This window comes from Mchenga conophoros, linkage group LG12 (assembly GCF_057382185.1).
Source record: "Mchenga conophoros isolate Kocher_MC1m ecotype Shallow Benthic linkage group LG12, M_conophoros_male_GT1.1, whole genome shotgun sequence".
NCBI classification, from domain to species: domain Eukaryota; kingdom Metazoa; phylum Chordata; class Actinopteri; order Cichliformes; family Cichlidae; genus Mchenga; species Mchenga conophoros.
In genome coordinates this window covers 15,259,548-15,281,209 of record NC_140537.1, presented here as the reverse complement: position 1 = coordinate 15,281,209, position 21,662 = coordinate 15,259,548, and the positions used below count along the sequence as shown (strand labels likewise).

At 39.5% G+C, this 21,662-nt stretch overlaps 1 protein-coding gene across 1 annotated transcript; it reads right to left on the bottom strand.

The window, feature by feature from the left end:
* Positions 1-399: 399 nt before the first annotated feature.
* Positions 400-21,621, bottom strand: inpp5l (inositol polyphosphate-5-phosphatase L). The gene is made up of 17 exons (XM_085293955.1): positions 21,539-21,621; positions 20,678-21,228; positions 12,834-12,875; positions 11,975-12,075; positions 11,609-11,696; positions 7,756-7,819; positions 7,112-7,215; positions 6,826-6,878; positions 5,522-5,641; positions 5,261-5,345; positions 5,066-5,161; positions 4,900-4,974; positions 4,529-4,602; positions 4,332-4,443; positions 3,245-3,313; positions 3,109-3,165; positions 400-2,008 (listed from the first exon to the last, which is right to left on the bottom strand). Exons 2-16 carry the CDS (start codon positions 20,735-20,737, stop codon positions 3,121-3,123), a joined length of 1,188 nt encoding a protein of 395 aa, XP_085150081.1. The 5' UTR covers positions 20,738-21,228; positions 21,539-21,621; the 3' UTR covers positions 400-2,008; positions 3,109-3,120.
* Between the last annotated feature and the right edge of the window lie 41 nt (positions 21,622-21,662).

Here is a 21,662-nt window from a genome sequence, read left to right as displayed (position 1 = left end):
CTGAAGCACAGGTTTAATATTTCCTCAGTTTTAGCTGTCATTTTGCTCTTCTGACCCAAAGTAACCACAGTTTTTTTACAGGAACTAAATGCAATAACACACGCAGACACTAATGTAAAGCTTGTGTTACTTCGATAGGCTAAATTTGACATGATCTGACATTTTTTTAATGTGATCAACACAAAAGTATATATATACAAATATAAGTGAGAATATAGTTTACTTATAATATTTTTATAAGTCATTAAAGTCATAAAAAAAAGTAACTTGGTATACAGATAAGACAATAGATACCCTGTCAGGGTTAACTGCTCTCAGGAAATGAGGTCATTTACATAGTTTACAGCCTTTGCTTTCCCATAAGAGGTGTGACTTGATTGTAAACACAAAAAACAAAAGTGCAACAAAGGGTGATACTTTATTTACAAAAATGAAATATCACAAATGTAGTGTTTATAACCAGCTCCACTCCTGTGACAAAGCATTTATCACAAACAGACATTTGCATTACTCTTTCTCGTTGCGATGAGGCTACAGTCACACTTTACAAACATCATGCCAAAGTTCTGAATCTGGGCATCAAAAAAGCATGAATATAGGAAAATGCTCTCCCATAAAACACCCAAAAAGCAACAAACACACTTTAAACAGAATCCATTAGTCAAAATTGTCAAAGCCTTGTTAACTCACACATGATATTACTACACTGGTACTGCAGTAAGAGACAAGGATCAAAGATAAATGCAATAATTCAAAAGCAAACAGCGCCCCCTCTGTTGAGTGTGGGTACACAGGTGTGATTATGCACAGGATTTTTTTTTTTTTAATTCAATTTATTTGATGCCAGGTAATCAAAACAGACGTTCTTCTTAACTACAGCATAACTACAGCGTGATTCTTTTTGGCAATGAAATACAGCTGACGCCGACCACAGCAGGGTGAAGTCTGACCAGACATCCTGCATAGTAAACTGGAGGAGGACAGCTCAAATTAATCGGAGAAGAAATGCAAAGTCAAGGTAATAAAGCACTTGGTATAATGTGTATAATACAGCTCGGGAAATAAGAGAGATACACAAGTTCATTTTGGATGCTGCGGTAATCCATTCAGCTCTCACCACTGCTGCTAAAATGTTACCGGCCTTTTTTTCTTTTGCCTGTCTACTTTCATTTCATCATAACACCACTATTAAAAATCCAATCTGTCATGGCTGGAGCTGATGTGTATGAAGTAGCAACCTGTATGAAAAAAGGAAGGAAATCTGTCACAAATCCTGTTTTATCAGCGGAGATCATCCACACATGACACCTGGAAGCAAAGACAGCTGTGCTTCCCCCGTCATTTAAAAAATGCTATGGTGATGGCAAAGCAAAGATGCATGTACTAAATAGAGCATAAAAAAAACTAACTAAAAGCGTGCACACATGGCCACGAGGGTTTGATATTTCCCTTTTCAAGACACCACTACTACACAAAGTGTGGTTCATCATATACCCAGTACTCTCCTGAATCTTTTGTTAATTGTTGCTTAAGTTGGGTGTTTTAGAATATTTAAAAATGCCTTTAGTTAGGGCCAGTAAGAAATGAGTAAATTGACATTCATACAAAGTTTGGTTATTTTCGACACTGCCTGTAAAATGGACGGCATTGAAAAAACATGAAATACAATCAATTGAGCTAAAAATGATTTTTAAAATTCTTGATGTGTCTCATGAATGTGCAGCTGCAGGTAGGATTTGCAGGATTATCCCTGGTGACTCCGAGGTTTCGGGTAGAGGGGACTTATAAAAAATCCCAGAGGAAGCGGTGAATAGGAACAACTCTCAAAAACTCTTGACACGTCTTGATAAATCTGGGTTACATGATACAAGAGCTGTGGTCAGCAGTGTGTGGCAGGGAGCTTAGCTGAGGCTGAGTGAAACGCCGGCTTATTTTTGGTGGCTGATGGGACGGTTGTAGTGGAGAACAATCACACTGATCAGCCTCTGAGGATGCTGTGGTTACAGACCTGCAGCAGACAGAAACACACTTTGTAAATGAGCACTGAAAACCCTTTCTAATTGTTGTTCACACACACATTGTTGTGCACGCACACATTCACACAGCGAACACACTCTGGTGGCTACATCAGGGGCAACTCGGGGTTTAGCATCTCGGCCAAGGATACTTCAGCATGTGGACTGGAGGAGTCGGGGATCAATCTACCGACCAGCAGACGACCTGCTCCACCACCAGATCTTCAGCTACTGTTTAACCAGTGTGGATTACAGTGCAAATACAGGACACAGTGGGTTCAGACATCTAAATGCTATTGTAAGAAAATCAAGTCTAAATTAGCGTACATAAGACTGACTGTCCTGCAAAAGCCATTTCTCAGGTCAATGAGGTAAAATTAACTATGATTTTTAGTATCATTTGAAATGTAAACGGTTACATAAAAAGCACACCTTGCAAGAGCTAAAATGTAGCCTCAAAGTACTAGCGGTAGGCTAAACCTTTCATATGCTTTGAAATGTCAAAAACAAAAAAGGTGATGGTTGTAGCCTCTTCAAGCACTCCCATTGTGTGGATCTCATCATTTTGAAGCTTTCTGAAGAAGGACAATCATGAAAAGGCAGTACTTCCTTAAAAAAATAAATTGAAATGGCAGCAAAACAAAATCATGGCCATAAAAATGCCAATATACTGCCCCGCACAATGAATGTGTCTCCAGCCAGCCATCCATGTGGTAATTAATGAAAAGCAGGCCAGCATTACACCTAATGTGTAGCCACAGTGACAGCAAAGAGGATTCAATAGACATAGATCAGCGAGAGTGCAGATCGCCTGCACTCCAACTACGATGTGCACAAAGGATCTCTTATGTCCCGCACGCATTACTCTTAGTTCATATCCCGACTCCACTGGGCCAGTAGGGTTATGGCTCTCCAGGGACCAGAGAAAGATTACTGCGCTCACTCTCTCACACTGAATCCATTCACTGGAATTACCACATCGACTCAGCTGCACTTGCACATGCAGTACAGAACACACACACACACACACACACACACACACACACACACACACACACACACACACACACACACTCTCAGTGAAACTTCTTACCATTTAGAAGTATCAGATGTGGTCATTTGTCTTCAGTGAGAAGGACAAGAACACAGGCTACAGAAGAAAAACAAAACACATCAGAGTCAGTCCACATGGCTGATGTGCACAACACACTGCTTATGTAATCTGTTACCTTATGATCTCCCATACAGACATTAGGACCCATTGTGTTGTAAACAACACTCTTCTCACCATCGTCTCTCTGAAAAGAAGAATGAACTTGAAGATCATTTATATGTAAACATAACGAACAGATTCTTCTTAAATTATATTAAGTTAAATGTTGAGTATCACATTTGTGTGGGCTGGATTATGTTCATAGTGGATTTACATCACATTACATATTAAAGGTTATACAGTATGTGTGCACGAATGTAAAACCGTGTCCAGGTAAATACTTTTTTAAATTGGCAGTGTGAGTGAAGTGTCGTGTAGTATTAAAAAATCTGTGTGTCCTCTAACATCCTGTGTGCTGATTTATTTGTAAAAGTCTTAATTTTCTAGTAAAATCAGAAGAAAGTGACGTCCATGCTCTGCTTGCATGCTGTGCCAACGGTGTGTAAGACCAGCCAACATTATTTTAGAACCAGAGCCCACTAACTTCAACTAACGACCATCTCCCACACAACACAGACTCCATCACAAACAAGACAAGAAAGAGAAGTATGCGAAGCCCGTTGTCTAATGACTTGTGATTGACAACTTCTTATGCAATGAAGATGTAGTTTTACACCAAAGTTAATCCTCAATTTCAAAATATGATCCAGAACAATCCCAAAAACTCAGGAGGACTTTTACAGACTTTGGCTCACAGACTTCTACAGGAAAAGAAGTCTTTTTGCAAACACAGGTATCACCATCTGTTAGCTAACATTAGCTTTCCTGCAAAAACAGACAAACTGCAAGCTACATATTGTACCGAAACACTATCTTAAATAGATAATGCTAGCTAATTTTTTTAAACCCCTAGAACTGCTCTGGCTGATAAATTAACCCGTCACTATCAGCAAAGGTTTACGAACTAACCAGAGTCAGAGTCATGCAGCATAATTGGTTAACCTTAAAATGTTGCTAACTAATGCTACTGCTAAAACACATTGACTAGAAATGTTGGCTGGCTAGCTTGCCAAAGTGCTTCCTTAACACGTCATGCTAACTCACGTATTATATCAAATTGTGTTCTTGTCATCATGAAATGATGTGATTGTGCAAAGACTCACCCTGTGGATTAAATCTTGGGCTGTATGTGACATAAGGATGCGATCACACCAGGCAGGACAGCGAGTGTTCATGTACTGGGTTGGTTTAGCATGCTCTTCACTGTATGGGTAGCTGAGCACAAGACAAGAAGGGAACAAATTCTTAAAGCATGAAAAGTAAATGGCAGAAATTTGCAGCAAGTAGCAGAGTTACAGACCTTGGTGGAAACTTGATGTCCTCTTCCCTAATAACATCATCGAAGGCTGCAACTTCTTTGTCATACTTCAAAAGCTGAGCGACAGAAGCCATTATGGTTACAAATGACTACAAACGTCAACACATGAAAAACAAGCATGATGTGAGCGAGTGCAGATTTAACATGGGGGATAATTTGGGTTACTGCTACTAATGTTTCTCCCTTTTTGTGTTTACTGCGCTGTCATTTCTTTGAAGTATTCCTGGTGATGGAATCTAAAATCTAATCTAATCTAAAATCTCTGAAGACAGGTCAAACTAAGTTTCCCTTGAGTTTCTCAGTAGTGCAACTGATGATATCTTTATGGGTGAAAGGTGAGCTTGTGTTCTTACTGCTCTGCCATTGTCCTCTCTGAAAACCGCCTGGTGCAGGTAGGCGAAAAGCTTCTCCTCAATTCGAAGCAGAACCTAGAGGTGAAAAGGAGGCAGAGAAAGTAACTTTTGAAGCAGATAATTCTGCCTTTTCTTTTTTTAAACGAGATTCTCTCGTTTCAATCACCTGGTGGTCGTTATCCTTTTCTTCATATATGATTCTCTGCACTTCGTTACTGCTGTCCTTCTTCACCATCTGCACATCGGCAGCAGTGGACAAATCCTGGTCAAAAAACACAAACGAGAGGGTTTATGTCAAAATTACAGACTGGTACATGATTGCAACACTTGAACTTTGGGGAAAATGAATGCTCTTGCATACCTGGACCAGACTAAGTGTATCCAGACGGAAGTTGAAATCTCCAAACACAAAGAAAGGCAGCACAGTTTGCCGACTGTCTGATATCCTGGAAAAATAAAAATACTACCTTAAGCCATAACACAGGGTTTTAATTCTTAATCCCAATGTACTTTGTATGTGTTGATTCTGTTAAAATGCTAATTCACTGGATAAGAGGAGCTACATGATAGCACATTTTGAATATTATGTTTTCATACAGTAGCGTGCAGCTGCTAGTCTCACCTGCTGATGACATATCTGAGAGCGTTATTGCGGTTGGCTGAGTAAATGGAAGGACTGGAGTTGCAGGCAATGAGGTTAGAGGCATCATGGAACAGGTGGACATTTACCAGGTCTAGACCTCTGTGAAAACACCCCCGACACACACAGGCAAAAGAAGGTGAGTTGTGGCAGATGGAGGGGAAAAAAACAGGAAACAATCCGATAACTCCAAAGCCTGACATCAGATAGGTGTGTATGTGAGTCTGTGTGTGAAATAACAGGTGTCTTTACAGGAGCTTTCTTATCAATGAGCACACTTGGGTTAATGTTCAGTCTACAAACAAGTGCAGTTCACTGGCTCCTTTTCTTAGGCTGTCACCAGAAAGCAATTAATGAGCATCTCACAAATGAGGTGTGTTGACTCACAGTATGATGCTGTGGTACATTCGATTTTGAGCTCCTGTTGTTCCAGTCCCAAGGTAACAACACAGCAGAGCAAATACTGACTACTACTATGAAATTAAAACCCTGCTCACCATCCTATAACATGCCGAGTCTAAGCTCCCAACAGAGCACCACATTAAATTAATTATTTATATTCTGTGAGTGTAACCAGTGAAGTAAAGAGGACATTTTTGTCAAAACAAAACCCAGAAGATATTAATAACTGGATGATAAGAAACCACAAGGTCATCGGAGCAGCTGAATGTGAGCCTCACTGTTTGTTTTATATCAGCTTTGATAGATCAAAGTAGGTTTTAAATGTCCTCTTAGATGTTTACTGAGTAAAATTTTATTTGCTTGTCTTCAAGGAACTACAATATTTGACCTTCAGTTTACTGAGGGATGCCGAAGCATGCTTTAAAAACAAGTATGACATAGTGGCTAACAGTTGCTTTAACTCCAGCAGTTATGGTTCCATATTGTAGGAGCTTAAACATACTGATACCAAATACTGTAAAAGATGGACAAAGCCAATGTGGACATACCAAATATGATTTAATAACATTTTTTTTTAATTATTATCAAAGGTTAGGTCCTATCAGTGAAATGTATACCCAGCCCTCTGATGTGATGTCTTATCTGAACATTGACCCATGGGACATTTTTTTATTTATTTAACTTTGACAGTCAGTCAAGGACTTTGGGCTCATAACAATCTTTTACGCTGCTTTTCCAATCTTTTAAAAACAGGCTACATATTTGTTCCCAAGGGTGTTTTTATTGTCAATGTATTTTTCCAAAAACGTCACCAAACAGCCACACATGAAAGTGTGTTCAACCCTGCTGGTGCATCACGGTGAAGGTGAGTGTTTGTTACGTACTGGTTGTGTATAATCCAGCGGGTCCTCATGAAACCCTTTCTGGACCACTTGAACTGCAACAGAGGAAAAACTGGAGTGAGTCACTAAACAGCAGTGAGCTGTGTCTTTAAAGGGCTAAATTGATAATTATTGATTCTTGCACATAATTTGTCTCATCACCCTGTCAGAGCAGGCAGACGGCCCCCCGAAAGCCCCAGTAGACTCATTTGTCCCAACATCTCCTTTGGCCCATGTTTGCCCCTCCCGACAGGCATACTCAGATGCACAGTCATGCATACATACTCACATCAGGCCAGAAATTCTTTGGGAATTTTTCTTTCTCCACGGTGGTGACCCTGTCCAGAGAGCCCATATACCTGTTCTTTTCCAGCACTGCTTTAAAATTCTTAACTGTGAGAGGCAGAGCCAAGGAGGTGACATGTAAAAGAGTGAGAAAACATGCAAACAGCAATCAATAAACTGGTGTTAACCTCATCAGAGGAGCATACATGATGAGCAAATCTATAAGCGGGCCATTAGACTGTGTTCGGCGAACAACAATCGTTTCGGGCCACGCAGCGAGTGGCAGCTTCGGGATGTTTATGGTCCTTCCATAAGCTTTTCTGAGGAGCTTTTTCACATCTAACGTGACTGGACTATGCAACAGCAAAATAGCCGCTCCACTTTAAATTCGAGTTCTTTGCAAATAGGAGACGTAGCCTTCAAACTGCCAGCACAGTTTGCCAGAGAAATGTCCAACAATTAAACACCGACAAGGATTTTGCAACAGCACAACCGACTGCACCAAAGGAGGGAGGATTCTATCAAAACAATGCATTGAGTAATAACCATTGGTGCGTTCCAACACGTTGTTTGGAAAATAAACTAAATTTAGCACAACATGATGAATGATGAAATAGGAAATCCATGTAAGCGTTGTGTTTTTTTTACCATGAAAGTCATACTGTTGTATATTTTTCAGTGTCTTGTGGATGAAGTACATGCTCCCCAAAGCCTGTGGATAGAAAAGATATAGCAGTTACAATCAGTTTTAGGTAAACCACTTCAAAAAAATCATAGTGAAACTGGACTTTTAATCGTTCTGCAGAGGCTTTTGGTTTCATTGATCCTCTTCAAAGAAAGCAAGAACACATGGTATGCTTTGTGCATTGGGAATGTATGACACAGTGCATTGTTACTCTCCAAAGAGATGGCAAACTTTAAGTAATAAAGTATTTCCAAGAGGACGTATAACTGCACAGCACATCCACGCGCTGCTTCTGAGACACGCACACTTCAGTACCCAATCATCCCTGACGTGGGGCTGACCATTTTTAATGTACTAACTGCCTGCTCCACTGATCTGATTAATCGCGGCCCGTGAAATCAATAAAGACAGAAAATTAAAACCATTTAAAAGGTATTAAGCAGTGAGCCCGCTGTCTGCCAACACCGCTGCTGCAAACTGGGAGCTGAAGAAAAATCAGCCGGCACTCAAGAGGGCTCAGGGCGTGACAGACCGCGGTGACAGACACCCCCCAAACACACACACACACACAAATCCAGCCGCTACATGAGAAATTTCTCCCTGAAGAATTCATTTATCTTCAGTGCCAAAGTTGTCCACAATAAATAAAATTAGATATGTCTCCGTGTTTGTCTGCGAACTGCAGTTGGTGACCAACTTGTCTGAATGAAGATTTAAGCAATGAGTTATTTAACCGAGTCTGAAATTGTCCTTAACTTGTATAGCAGCTTGTAGACTCAGGAAGGAAGTCAGATCCCACTGAAGTTATGTTGGCACTTTTTTCACAAAATTGGGACATTAGAAATGTACTCTAACAATTCATAAAACACGAGATGGCCAACCCTTTTCGCTTTGTTTATGCTAGATTAGTAACAATGTTATATACTGTAAAGTATGTGCACACACGTCGGCGCACACAGAGGCACATTTCCCTCCTCGTTTTCCTCCACATACTCTGCCAAACACCTATCTTCATCAATCAGGTTTGTGCACAGTTTAATAAAAAAATATTGACTTACAAGTGATTTTTTATCAAAACACCATTTGTACTGGGAATTCATGCAAGTCTTCCCCCTCTGCTTCTGCAACCCCTCTGAAAAGAGAACCCACCACCCCTCCCCAAATTCTCTCATGGCCGTATAACTGATGATCGCAGCCAAGGGGAAACAAATTGAAAATCAATGCAGGTGGCACCGACGAAATGAGAATGAGGCATTAGGTGGGGTGGGGTGGCTGCAACCCTCCCAGGGCAAACAGCGGGGGGTGCAAACACTCAAGTGCAGAGGAAACTTAGTCCCGGCTGTCTTCTGCCCCCAACACACTTTATTTATTGTGTACAAATAGGCTGGGATCAATAGTTTTAATCTAGAGTTAAATGTATTGACTTTGGCCTGTCTCTACTCTCACCTGGCCATTGAGTTTCCCCTTTTTTACTTCACGCACCTTCAGTCTACAGATGCAGCCATTGACCCCTACTGTCAAATGTTCAGCGTGAGGGTATCACCTGGGAGGAGTGTGGGTTAATACTTTAAAAAACACTCTACTGTGCAAAAGTCTTGAGCTGACTGTCCTTTCTTTCCGTTTTGCTAAGAAAGCGGGAAAAAGGCACTGCGATTTATTGAAAAATGTGCAAACATGCATGGAAAAAACAGGTTGAACAATTCAAACAGCTTGAAAGTGAATATTTGGTGTGAGCGCCTCTATTCTTCAGTACAGCCTGAACTCTCTTAGACAAGCTTTCTTGTGTTTTTTTTTTTTTTAGGTAGTTTTCAGGAATAGTTTTTCAGGCTTCTTGAAGGACATTCAAAGCTCTTCTTTGGATGTTGGCTGCCTTTTGTTTTGCTCTCTGTCAAGATGATCTCACACTGCTTCAGTAATGCAGAAGCCCAAAATCTGTCCAATACCACTGGCCAAAATGCAGTTCCAGCCTCCCCCTGGTTTACAGATGCAGTAGACACTCACTGTCGTTCTTCTCTCCTGACCTCTGTACATACTGACATATCCATTTGAAGCAAGGTAAGGTCTTTACCTTACAATATATGGGCTTTGAGGCAACTCTTGTTGTGATTTAGAGCTATATAAATAACATTAAATGATTTGACTTTCAGATGCTGTTGATCTGCTGTATATAGATTTTTTGCCTGACTCTTCAGTTTCCTCTCTACAAAGTATGCCGAGACATGTTTTTGGCTCATAGCTTTTTCGGACTCAACTTGTTGATACAAAAATAGAAACAAATAGTAGGATTGCAACAGGCTGCTAGTAACAAAGTGCCTAAAGTTACAATTTAAAACTGGTTCTTTGCTAAGCTGTCCATAACACGGGCTTATCCCTTGAATTTCATGGCTTTTTAAAATCTTGAATGATTCATAGGCGAGTGTTAAGAAGCGTAACAAAAAAACAAAACAAAAACATTGCCCTGACTGGCCTGAAAATAAGCAAAAAAGCAGCCAGTGGTTAAAGAAAAACTTTAAAAGCTCGTCAGAAAACCTGGGGAACTATTGCTCAAACAACTTTTAAAAAATTACAAGAAAGTCTGGTTCCTCGAAAGTGAAATAAAAAAAATGAGGGGTGAGTCACAACTTTTGCACTTCCAGCTAGGGGCAAAATTTCTAGGAAACTAATACTGTTGAACCAGTTAAGAGCCACTGTGAACTTTAAGAAATCATTTTCATTACTTTCTAAGAAAGATATTAAAAACTTGTTTGTATTACATGAGGACAATAAAAACGAAGGTGCATACAGAAAACGTCTTTCATAAAAGGTGTGGACGATGAGGCTTAATCTGTGACTGAACAGCATTCCAGCGAAAGACCAAGGATTCAGCTCATGACATTAAGAAATGCCGGGAGCAGCATGAGATTTAACAGACCTGTCTTTAAGAGCACCTCCTCTCCCTGTGCTCATATTGCGCAACAGCTTTAGCGCTGTTTTGTGCTTCATCTTTGAGATCAATGTCACTTACACAAGGCTGTTGTTTTGCACATCTAACATTCTGCAGTGAACTGAAAACTGACTCCAGCTAGGAAGTACTACTATAGTATGTTCAGATTTCAGCAGATTTTATTTGCAATGTCCTGATCTTTAACATGATGATCAGAATAACAGTTAGACTCACAGAAAAGTCTGTTTGGGCAGTCTGTGGCAACCAGTGTTGGTCAAGTTACTTGAAAATAGTAATTAGTTAATAATGACTAAGTACTTGTCCAAGAAAGCAATCCTGTTACTTTACTGGTTACTTATTTTCAATAGTAATTAGTTACTTTATTACTTAGTTACTTTTAAAAAACATGACACACAACCTGAATATGTAATAACACAATAGACCTTTTCACCCTAATTCTATTTTTTCTGCATCATGTAAAATTGAATCAAATGAAAAAGTCTCTTTTAAAGATTGTTTTAATCCTTTAATTTCATGCACATTGCATCAAGCAAAAATGCAATTATATGCAACTGTCTTTAACATTTAAACCTATTTTCTGCATATTGCAGCATAGACACTAAAATAATGTTTTGTGTTTACACTCACACTTTTAAATAGATGCCAGTAAAACACAGCAAAAAATAAATAAAATCAAAGATTGCAATGCAATCTGGAGTCAGTAAGCACGTTTTTTGTTTCACTGTGTTGCGTCACTCTCAGAAACTTCTGATTTTCCCCAGCAGAGTGCATTGAATGCATCCACTTATCATTGTGCATTAACATGTAAGAGAACTCCATCTAGTGGAAACACACAGCAACTACTCTGTATGAAACGTTTTTGTGTTTCTTACCGTGAAGCTATCTTCTACTTTGAACTGGTTGTCCACATAAATGCAAGACCTGTCAAAGTCTTTCATTTCTTCACTGGACTCGAGATTCCTGGTAACAGCAGAGCAAAAAAGTATGATCACTGCACTGGAGGTTTCTTTGTATACAGATCTAACGAACTAAGAGTCTTCTGACTACAACTATACAACCATCAATTAATGTTATGTTTTTAAATAAAGATGTAATGACTTGACTGGTTCTCGCTTCTTGAATGACATCAAACCGTAAATGGTTTTCATTTTTTTGACACATTATAAGGAACTGTTTAATTGACAACAATGAATCAATGGAAATGGCGAAATGCATTATAATCAGCATATTAATCCTACCAGAAGAAGTTTTCTGCATGGCCCATGTTTAACATGTAGTCCTTTCCTCCAACCTCCTGGAAGTGCAGGGCAATGAACTGTGGCTTGTAGCTCTGGATAGTCTGTTATAAAGCAAAGCAAACAGTCTCAGTGCAACGTACATGCTTACACTAAAGAGCACTGAGGGGTGTAGAAGGTCAATAATGATTGTTACAGGATGAAGGCAACTGTCCTTTAGAGAAGGGCTGGTAATGCTATCAGTTTAAGTACTGGATTGCACCGATGACGCACATGCATGCACACGGCTGAGTTGTAGTTCCTTCCGTAAATCTATGTAACCACATCAGACTGACTTCATGAAATCATATGTCTCTCACATCTCTTACTGCCTATCCCTCTTCATCTGCTATACATCATCATCCTCACATGTCGCTGCTTGAAGGATGTAATTTCTTAACATAAAACCTCTTCGAAACATTAGCGTTTTCCACAGAATGTTCCTGCAAATGTTTCATAATATAATCCAGTTTAAAAAATTAAAGATTTCTCTCTAGGGAAGACTCTTAATTTGAAATACAAGATACACAAAGTATGTCCAATGTGTGGGCAATGCAAATCAATCAGCACATCTTAAATATTTGACCATTCAGTTTGTCTCGATTGGTCTTTTAATTGTGATTTTTGAATTTCAACACTACATCTATGAATGGAGGCCAGGTGAAGGTTTACTATTACTGACTATCGGTGTTAGTCCAGCACCAACACAGGTTTCGCTTCCTAGAAGTGGCCATACTCCCCACAAAAAAACCCCCAAAAACATGAAATATCACATTCTGAAATCTGTAATATTATTATTGCAACATGCAGAAGCTCAGCTTACCTTGTACAGTTGTTTTAACCATTCACTTTGAATTTCACCGACCTATGAAATGTAAAAACATACAAACAAACATATATATATATATAATTTGGGCTCAGATCAACACATTTTTTCAGTACATCTGGAAATCAGAATTTTTTTCATAGGTTTTTTATTTGTAGGTGTCAAAAATGGACAATATTTACTTTCCCGTTTTCATCATCTATGAGAACATGATGTCCCTATTTAAATTTCACAGATCGTGAGGCTAAAGGCAGCAGAGGTTAACCAATTTGCAGTGAAGAAGAAGAAACTCATAACACTGACAACACAATAGATATTTAATTCATGTTTTTTCCTTTTAAATGTTATTTTCTCCCTCACTTGCACAGATATAATCATATAACACTGCTATTGCAATGTCTCAATTATCACAGTGCCATGATAACAGTATTATTGTGGACAATTATGTATGTATGATATTATGATATTATTATGTAAGTATGATATCATCTGAAACAAATGTACAAATTATGTTCTCCTTCATTTCTGTCAAACAAAGCTGTATGAAACGTTTCCAGCTGTTAGTATCGTGGTTGCTAGGCAACCTGGGCAGCACGACAGAGGCTAGACCGTCCCATTTCACAAGCCTACAAGCCTCGCACTTCCGGCCTCAGCGGTCTTTGAGTACGTATTTTATGCCTGTTTTATTTTCTCTTTTTAAATATTTTTATGACTTGTAATCTTATGTTCAGCACTTTGTGAATCTGTCTTGAAAGGTGCTGTATAAATAAAAATTTATTTATTTATTTATTTATTTACACGGCCCTTGAGGACCGTTAAGGCTGCAGACCCTGAATTGGGATACAGCCTGTCGCTACCCGATCCGTACCAGAAACCCGATCGGTACCCCGCATGCGCAAATCTTACGTCAATTCCTCTCTTTGCCAACATTGCGACATTCAATATATTTGAATGATACGTTTAGCGCCCAGTTAGCACCTAGCATTTCTCAACAGCTCTGCCTCCTTTTCGACTACCGGGACATTTAAACAATGGATAATCCGTATACAAACAAATTCATGCTTTTCTCCTCAACAGAGAGCATTCCCCGATTGAACAACAGCGCCGTAAAATAAGAAGAATGGCGCCTAATTACAGAGTTAATAATACAGACTTTGTAATGTGTCATGTAAAGATTCATGAGCCAGATGAAGTGTTTACTGACAATTGACAGTGATAGCGGTTAGAGCAGGGCGATATGGCCAAAAATATTTATCACGATATATATATGAAAATTTGCGATAACGATATAACTGACGATATAATTGATGGGAGACAAAATACAACTCCACAACATTACTAGCGCAAAAAGACAACCTTCCATTTATTTTCACTTAAACAAGAAGCTGGTTTTTATGTACATTAAAGCTTTATAAAAATGTAACAGTGCAAATGCAAATTCCTTGCTGAAAGTATAACCAAAAGGCATTTCCAGTAGAAATGGGCTGACATATCCTGAGCATAACCATGTATAATATCCACTGAAGTTAAAAAGAGGTGCTTTGCAACATTAAACTGCAGTGTGCAGTACGTATCTTTCAGACCATAAGGTGCACGGGATTATAAGGAACATTAAGCGAATCAAAGCAGTCAGATAAATCAAACTTTATTAAACTCATTCTTCTTGCTTCCTCCACTTCTGTACCATTGATTCATTAATGTTGAATTCTTTGGCAGCTGCTCTATTCCCATGTTGTTGCAGTATAACTAACCTATCGTGGATGGATCATCTCAGTTGTTATCCTGACTGAAGTTTGGTCCGTTTACAGCATCCTGCCATGCGATTGCATTTGTCTCTAACCATGAGGAACCTTCACGTTAACTTTTATAAGTGGAAAAGTGTTAGTGTTCGTCCTCCAGCTTCACTGTTTATGTTATGCTAACATAGCTGTGTCGCTAGCGATCACGTAGCACATCATTATATACCAGCTAGCCCAACTTCAGTAACCCTACAAACGTCACTACTGTTTAGTTTCCTGTCTTCATTTATGTTGGAAGTGATAGCAGAGCTGTACGTTTGAATTTTTTCAGAAATCTCTCAGTCAGAACATGCTATATCATGCTTAGGTAACTAGCGAAACTAGCGAGCTAACTTCCGCTAGCTTCCGGCTAACTTCTAACTCCGTTAAATGTAATAAGTTTTGTTTTCATGGATGCCTGGAAGTTAAACTTTATAGTTACACCTGGTAAAGCAGCAATGCTGATTGTTTTATTAAAGATGAAAGAATTTAGACAGTTTTTAACTCTCAGTGATGCTGCAGTGTTGTTTGACCTGAAGCATACAGAGTTTAGGACCCAGATTACTCCCAGATTTAAGAGCATCTTAGTCCGACAAATATGACAATAACAACGGCCGCTTGCATGTTCTGCAAAAAATGTGCTTTGTTGTGTATCTGACGGACAAACACCAAACCAGTTCCACATCACGGAAGTTGCACCATTTTTACAAACCAATTCTGGTTCACCTGTTTCACTCAACAATCGGCCATGTGCGTATGAAAACAAAGGCACTGCGCATGCGCGTTTTACTCCCATTCTATCGCGATATTTCATTTTCCTATCGTTGCCTAACATTATACCGGTTTTACCGTGAACGGTATAATATGGCCCAGCCCTAATAGCGGACATCATCATCATTATTCCAATCAATCCTCTCCACACAGACAAGCATAAACACACTCAACTATCACTAAATCAAATTTAACACACGTTTGTAATGACGCTAATTCAGTTTACAATAGGGTTCATTCGCTTGGTGAGCAGGTGGCAGTATCCTCGTACACTGGGGAGTAAACTGCCATTAAACGAACAGAAGAAGAAAACCCCTGCACATGCGCGGTACGGATCGGGTAGACCCGATTTGTACGGTCCGCACAGTTTTTTTTCCGTTTTTGTCTACATTATACTGAAATGTTTCATTATTGGAAACATTTTAAGAGATACTTGTTATTCTTAACATCTTAACAGGTACTCTGACCCGTAACTATCGTAAAACGCTTCGACCGAAAGTAGACACCGTTCGCGCATGCGGGGTACCGATCGGGTTTCCGGTACGGATCGGGTAGTGACACAGTCGGGTTATTGTCTCCCCAGAAACATTTCCGTTGTGTTTTGTGTGCTTTTGCAGCATTTTTCTTTTTGCAGGTGTTTTTCTTTTTGCAGGTGTTTTTCTTTTTGCAGCATTTTTCTTTTTGCAGGTGTTTTTCTTTTTGCAGCATTTTTCTTTTTGCAAGTGTTTTCTGAAGTTGCATTCCATTTGGCCTCTCAGGGCCACCGTATCATTCCCCTGCGTCATGACCCAATCTGGGCTGTCAGACAGATGGCCTCACATTTGACTGTAGAATACTTTTGCATACAGTAGAGTTCATTGCTCAATCACTGCAAGTCCCCCAACAACCTCTGGCTGCAAAAGAATCCCAAATCATCATCCCTCCACCGCCGTGTATGACAACTTGTATGAGGTCTTTGCTGATACGCTGTGTTTGGTTTTTGTCAAATGCGGAGCTGTGGATGGCGAAACATCTTCATTTTGGTCTGGTCTTTCTTAAGGACATTGGTTGAGAAATCTTGTGGTTTGATGAGATGCAAATTTGCAAACCAAAGTTGTGCTGCCATGTTTTTGTCAGAGAGGTTTTCTCCTGGCAACACAAACAAACCGTACTTGTTCAGTCTTTTTTTAATTGTACTGTCATGAATTTTAACATTTAACATTCTAACTGAGGCTTGTAGAATCTGAAACCTAAGAATCTTAGGTTTTTATTTGCAATTTCATTGCATTTCATTTCAAGATCATGGCTGGTGTCTTTCTGTCTTTGTTAACATATGCCAGAACATCTTCTTTTATAAAGGTGCTCACACTTGCTGATGATCAGTTAATCAAGTTCATTTAGTTAGCAGCACCTGGCAGCTACTTCCCTACTTAATTGCTATGGAAGCAGTAAGGGTACACTTAATTTTAAATATACTGCTTTACATTTTGCAGTAAAGAAAATGTCACAGACTTCTGTTAGAATAAACTAATTATTTATTTTATACAATTATTTTTTCTTTATTTTACTGCTATGTATGACTCTAACAGGGCACTTGGTTCACAATAGTTTATATTTCATGTGCCAGATTAGTCGTACAGTCCATGGCCTGATCTATCTAGCATATAAGGTGTGTGTTATATGTTTTTTTTTAAACCCATTGACTTAATGTTGCAAATGCTCATTTCATCGTCCTATGAAAAAACAATTATGCCCGAAAGATTGCGATTATTGATCAAATATGATACTGAGTGAAAGAAAGAAAGATATATGGACAATCTCTCTAGGGGACAACAGAAGTCCCCTACAGAGAAATGTATGGAAACATGCACAGAGCTACAAGTGCAAATTGAAGTAAAAAAATAAGTGACTAGTAAATGTGACAGAAATGGTCAAATTCTTTTTAATGCTTAAGAGTTACATAACTTGCAGCTTCAAATATTCCACCTAATTCTTACATGGAGTCCATAAATGATGATCAAATGATGATGTATTTTTGCTCATTTATGCTGCCCAACAGAAGGGACATAAGGACAGAAGTAGAAACCTCAGATTAATGCAAAACAAAGAAAAGCTTCTGTATTTAAAATTGCACTGCCATATCAGCTAATGGATAATCAGCTCAAATGGAAGTCAGGAAGTCATCTCAAACTCTGAGCAGGTTAACATAAACATTAGGGATTTCCTGGAAACATTATCCTGTGCCATGTACAAGTACAGCTGCACCTGTTGCAGTCCAGCCAACATCAGCTTGTCATCTATGAAGGTCTGTGTCTTTTTTCATAGACAGTTGATATTCAGGTTTAATAGTAAAATGTTACTCAAAAAAGTCAGCAGATAAGCCTTATACACAGCTAAAGAAGCCAAACAGGTTCAGTGCTTCCAGGTTTAGAAAAGCAGGCAGATATTTTAGATGCTACATGTGAGGTGCTGTACCCTGACAATACTGATCCACCCATCTCATCAAATAAAATTCTGTTTTCATCCCATGATTTTGTTGTTGCTGTTTAAGGTCATGTTTTGTTAACTTGTATAGCTAGTAGCTGGTACTACCAGGTAAAACAGTTGTTTCTTTTGCCACAATCTTCAGTCTTGTAGTTCATCAATTGATACCAACTTTGATCATGTACTTTCTTACAGTGACACTACTGGATTTACAGCCCAGAGTAGGCGCAGAGTAATATGCAGTCTCCTGCAAGGCCATTTTTTTCCCTAGCACCTGAGAAATGACTTTGCATAGTGCATTTGCATGCCAGGGATAACAGCGACTCAGCCATTGTGACCGATAGGACTCCTCTCACGTCAGCCTTGCTCCAAACACTCTGTCCACCAGCTGTAATACATTTGCATTTAGTTGACATACTTTTAATTTATACTTTCTATAGACGTGACAACGTTAAAAACTGGATGAGGCAAACTTACAACAACCAGTTGGACACTTTATTTTTTCTTTCTGACCAGAGCAATAAGCAAACTGTCAGACAGCAGGCATAGTAGAAATTAAACTCTTTTCTTTGTCTATTGTTGTAATCTGCACTGCAGCACTTGTGTGAAGCTGTGGTCTTTTTAAATGTGCTATAGAAATACATTTTGATTGATTGATTGATTGATTGAATTAAACAGGCTGATTAAGTTGATTGGTCTTGTCACAGAGTGGTGACCACATCCCGTCCTATGTCAGCTGGGAATGACTGAAAATGAAGGCATTTGTTTTTATACAAGGGAAAATATATAAATAAGTATATATTTAGTCATTACACAAGCTCAGTAATAAACATGGTAGCCAAGATGGCAGTAAATATCGGTGAGAGTTTAATGTCTCATATGCTGAGCTGCTCTAACAGGACACTCAGCCAGCCCAGAACTGCAAAGGAAAAGGATTTACTCTGTCTTGTGCTGCAGGTCCTGCTCTCACCCAAAAGTTGGGTGAATAATTTAGGAATGTTTGTTTATAGAAATGAGAGGGCTTAACTTAAGTAAGTGGAAAAGTTCAAGTCCACCGCGGAAGATATTCATCTGTTTACATATCTCCCACAATGGGACCTGACATGTTTTCATTGGAGCAAGGTCTGGCAACCGGAAACGGGTCCTGAGCCAAATTTCCATGAGTCTAAGAGCTCTCCTCCCTGAAAGTTAAGCAAAGCCGAGGTAAAACAGAGAAAGAGCTGGAGCCCGTTGGGACAGTTAAATTACAGTTTAAATTATTTAATCTTGTGTTTAAAATGGTAGTTTTACTGTATGTTTTTGGACACATGCAAAAAAGTGAGACTGGGCTGTTACAGACTCATAGAGCTACCATGGCGCTCTAAATCTCCGCAGTTTTACAAGGCTGCTATAAACTGACTACTGAATACAAAACAAACACACTTTCCCAGTAGTGACATCATAAGCACTGATTTTACACCTGGGATTGATGAGAAATAGTATGGTTGCAATCTGAGAGGCAGCAACTTCATTACCCTCATAGAGGATCTGGAGGACTCCTGCAAAGGCACAGCTACCTTTGCAGACTGAGAGGATGCCAAGGATGTTAACTCAAATGAGTTAACATCCTTGGCAATAAATCAACTTCTGCACTAAATCTGTTATAAACTTTATGTAACCTGCAATCCTCTATTAAACCTTTGCTGACCTTAGTTTACTTTGGAATGAGTTATGCCCAACACTCAATGCAACTTGATGTTTTGTTCTGTGAATTATGCACTGCATTGTGTATGCATCTGTGTGTATGGAGATCATTAGGTTTGTACATGTGTGTGCACAGATGCTGAGCTGATCATTATCAAACAGCATCAAAAGTTTACAAAGTTTTCCAGCATGTAAATTGCACAGTATTGTGTTGGTGGTGGTGTTTTTGTTTTTTCTCGTTCACCTGTTTACACTGCACTCTTGTTGTTTGTTTTATTTTTTATAGGAAAAGGGCAATTTGTTACTTCATGTCAACATGACGAGGGTTAAAGAGGTCTATTCACTATTTATTATCAGTATGAATGTATAATTGAATTGCAAGCATAACTGTAAACGAAAAAAAAAAAACACTTCTGAATGACAACATTTATTTGACCTGTGTGTTGTTATTGTTCATGTCTGGGTGTTGCAGACAGGTTCAGAAGGATTTGGTAAACGGTAAAAGGACTGGTTCTTATAGGACTGGTAGATATAACTACTTTATCTGAGCACTCAAAGTAGCTTCCCTCATTAAGAAAAGCACGCTCTTTCTATCTAAAATTCACACCCCGATGGATGTATCGGAGAGCAAATTGAGGTTAGCGTCTTGCCAAGGATGCTTGGCATGCAGACTGGAATTGAACCACCAACTTTCACGATTTGTAGGTGACCTGCTCTACCACCTGAGGTGCAGCCACCCGTTCCAGTCTGGCACGTGACGCGTCCAACAGGTAGCTTGTCTAATTATGAGTCAACTTTGACTGTTTCCTTTTAATTAACAGTATCTGCTGCTGACAGCTGACAAGGAAACATTGCTTGGTAACTTGAAAGCGTCTCATTACGAGGCAAATGTACGTCAATTACCGAAAAGCCCCAACAACAAACAAAAAAAACATAAAGCACCAGAAGAGCTCAGCTCACTGCTTACATCCTTATACCTATGATGTAAGCTAGCAATGTAGCCGATTCAATATTTAAAAAAAAAAAAAAACTTGCCTCCTACCCTACACCCTCCTACCGGCTTACTTAAGCCTATTAGCGTTTATATAATCCTCTGACTGTACCTTAAGTATGGTGTGACTTGAATTGTGATGCCGTTCTACTTACATTGTCAAAGAGTGAGCCGACGTTTGCGGTGACAAGCAGCACACCGGTGAACGTTTCCATGTTAACGACGCGAGCAGTCCCGAGGAAACTCCGTAGTAGCAGCAGCAGCGTCGCCAGTGATGCTCATGCAGGCCTGCGATCAACTCTGCAGGAGCTTACCGAGGCTTATAATGTGTGTGAGTGTCTGAGAGAGAATCTGAGTCGCGACTAGCAGCTATCCCTCACGGACGCCTTCCCGCTTCTGGTCCAAATCGTTTGCTGATAGCGGGCTTCGGTGTCGCACGGTTAACGTACGCCTGCAGAGAGGCGCTCGTCTTCATCATCGTCGTGGAGTCAGGGAGCAGGTAACAAGTTTGTGTAACTGCCCGTTCAGACGTGTGGATTTCCGCCTCCTCGGGATTAATTGGACTAGTAGGTTCTTAAGGGCTTCTTAAGCTGCCTGGACTGGGCATCTGTTGCTGACAAACCCTCGGAGAGCCTTCTGAAAGCGGGCGGTGTTGCGTTATGAACTCCTGGCGCTCCGCCCATTTGCTCCGATCGCTGCTGGTTTGCTGTATTCAATAAAATACAATACAAGTTTATCAGTGATAAGCCAACCAGCACTCAATAATAAAATCACCTGGAGGTAATCTCACAGCATTTGAATGTCACAGAAACCTTTACATACATACATACATGACTTGCTGTACAAAACAGCTAGCTTTTACCGCAACCACTCCTGAACCACACTAAGCATTACATTATTACAACAATGCTTTGTGAGGTGTTATAACCTAACATGTAATTTATAGACCACATAAAGTTTTTGTTGTTGAAAAAAAAAAAGACCTGAAAGGATTTTAAACTCGCAAATCAGCGTACCACAGTCTCGTTGTCTAAAGACACAAAACAGGAAGTTAGTGATCTCCTCTCTGTGTAGCACTTCTTTTCACTTGGGGCAGGTTGCTTTTCTTCAGCGCACAATCAAATTATATAACAGGTACAT

Coding starts and splice junctions, on each gene's coding strand:
- inpp5l (XM_085293955.1), bottom strand. CDS start 20,737: ATGGAAACGTTCACCGGTGTGCTGCTTGTCACCGCAAACGTCGGCTCA. Junction 6,879..7,111: donor CAAAGAATTTCTGGCCTGAT/GTGAGTATGTAT, acceptor CCTCTGTTGCAG/TTCAAGTGGTCCAGAAAGGG. Junction 4,975..5,065: donor AAAAGGATAACGACCACCAG/GTGATTGAAACG, acceptor TTTCACCTCTAG/GTTCTGCTTCGAATTGAGGA.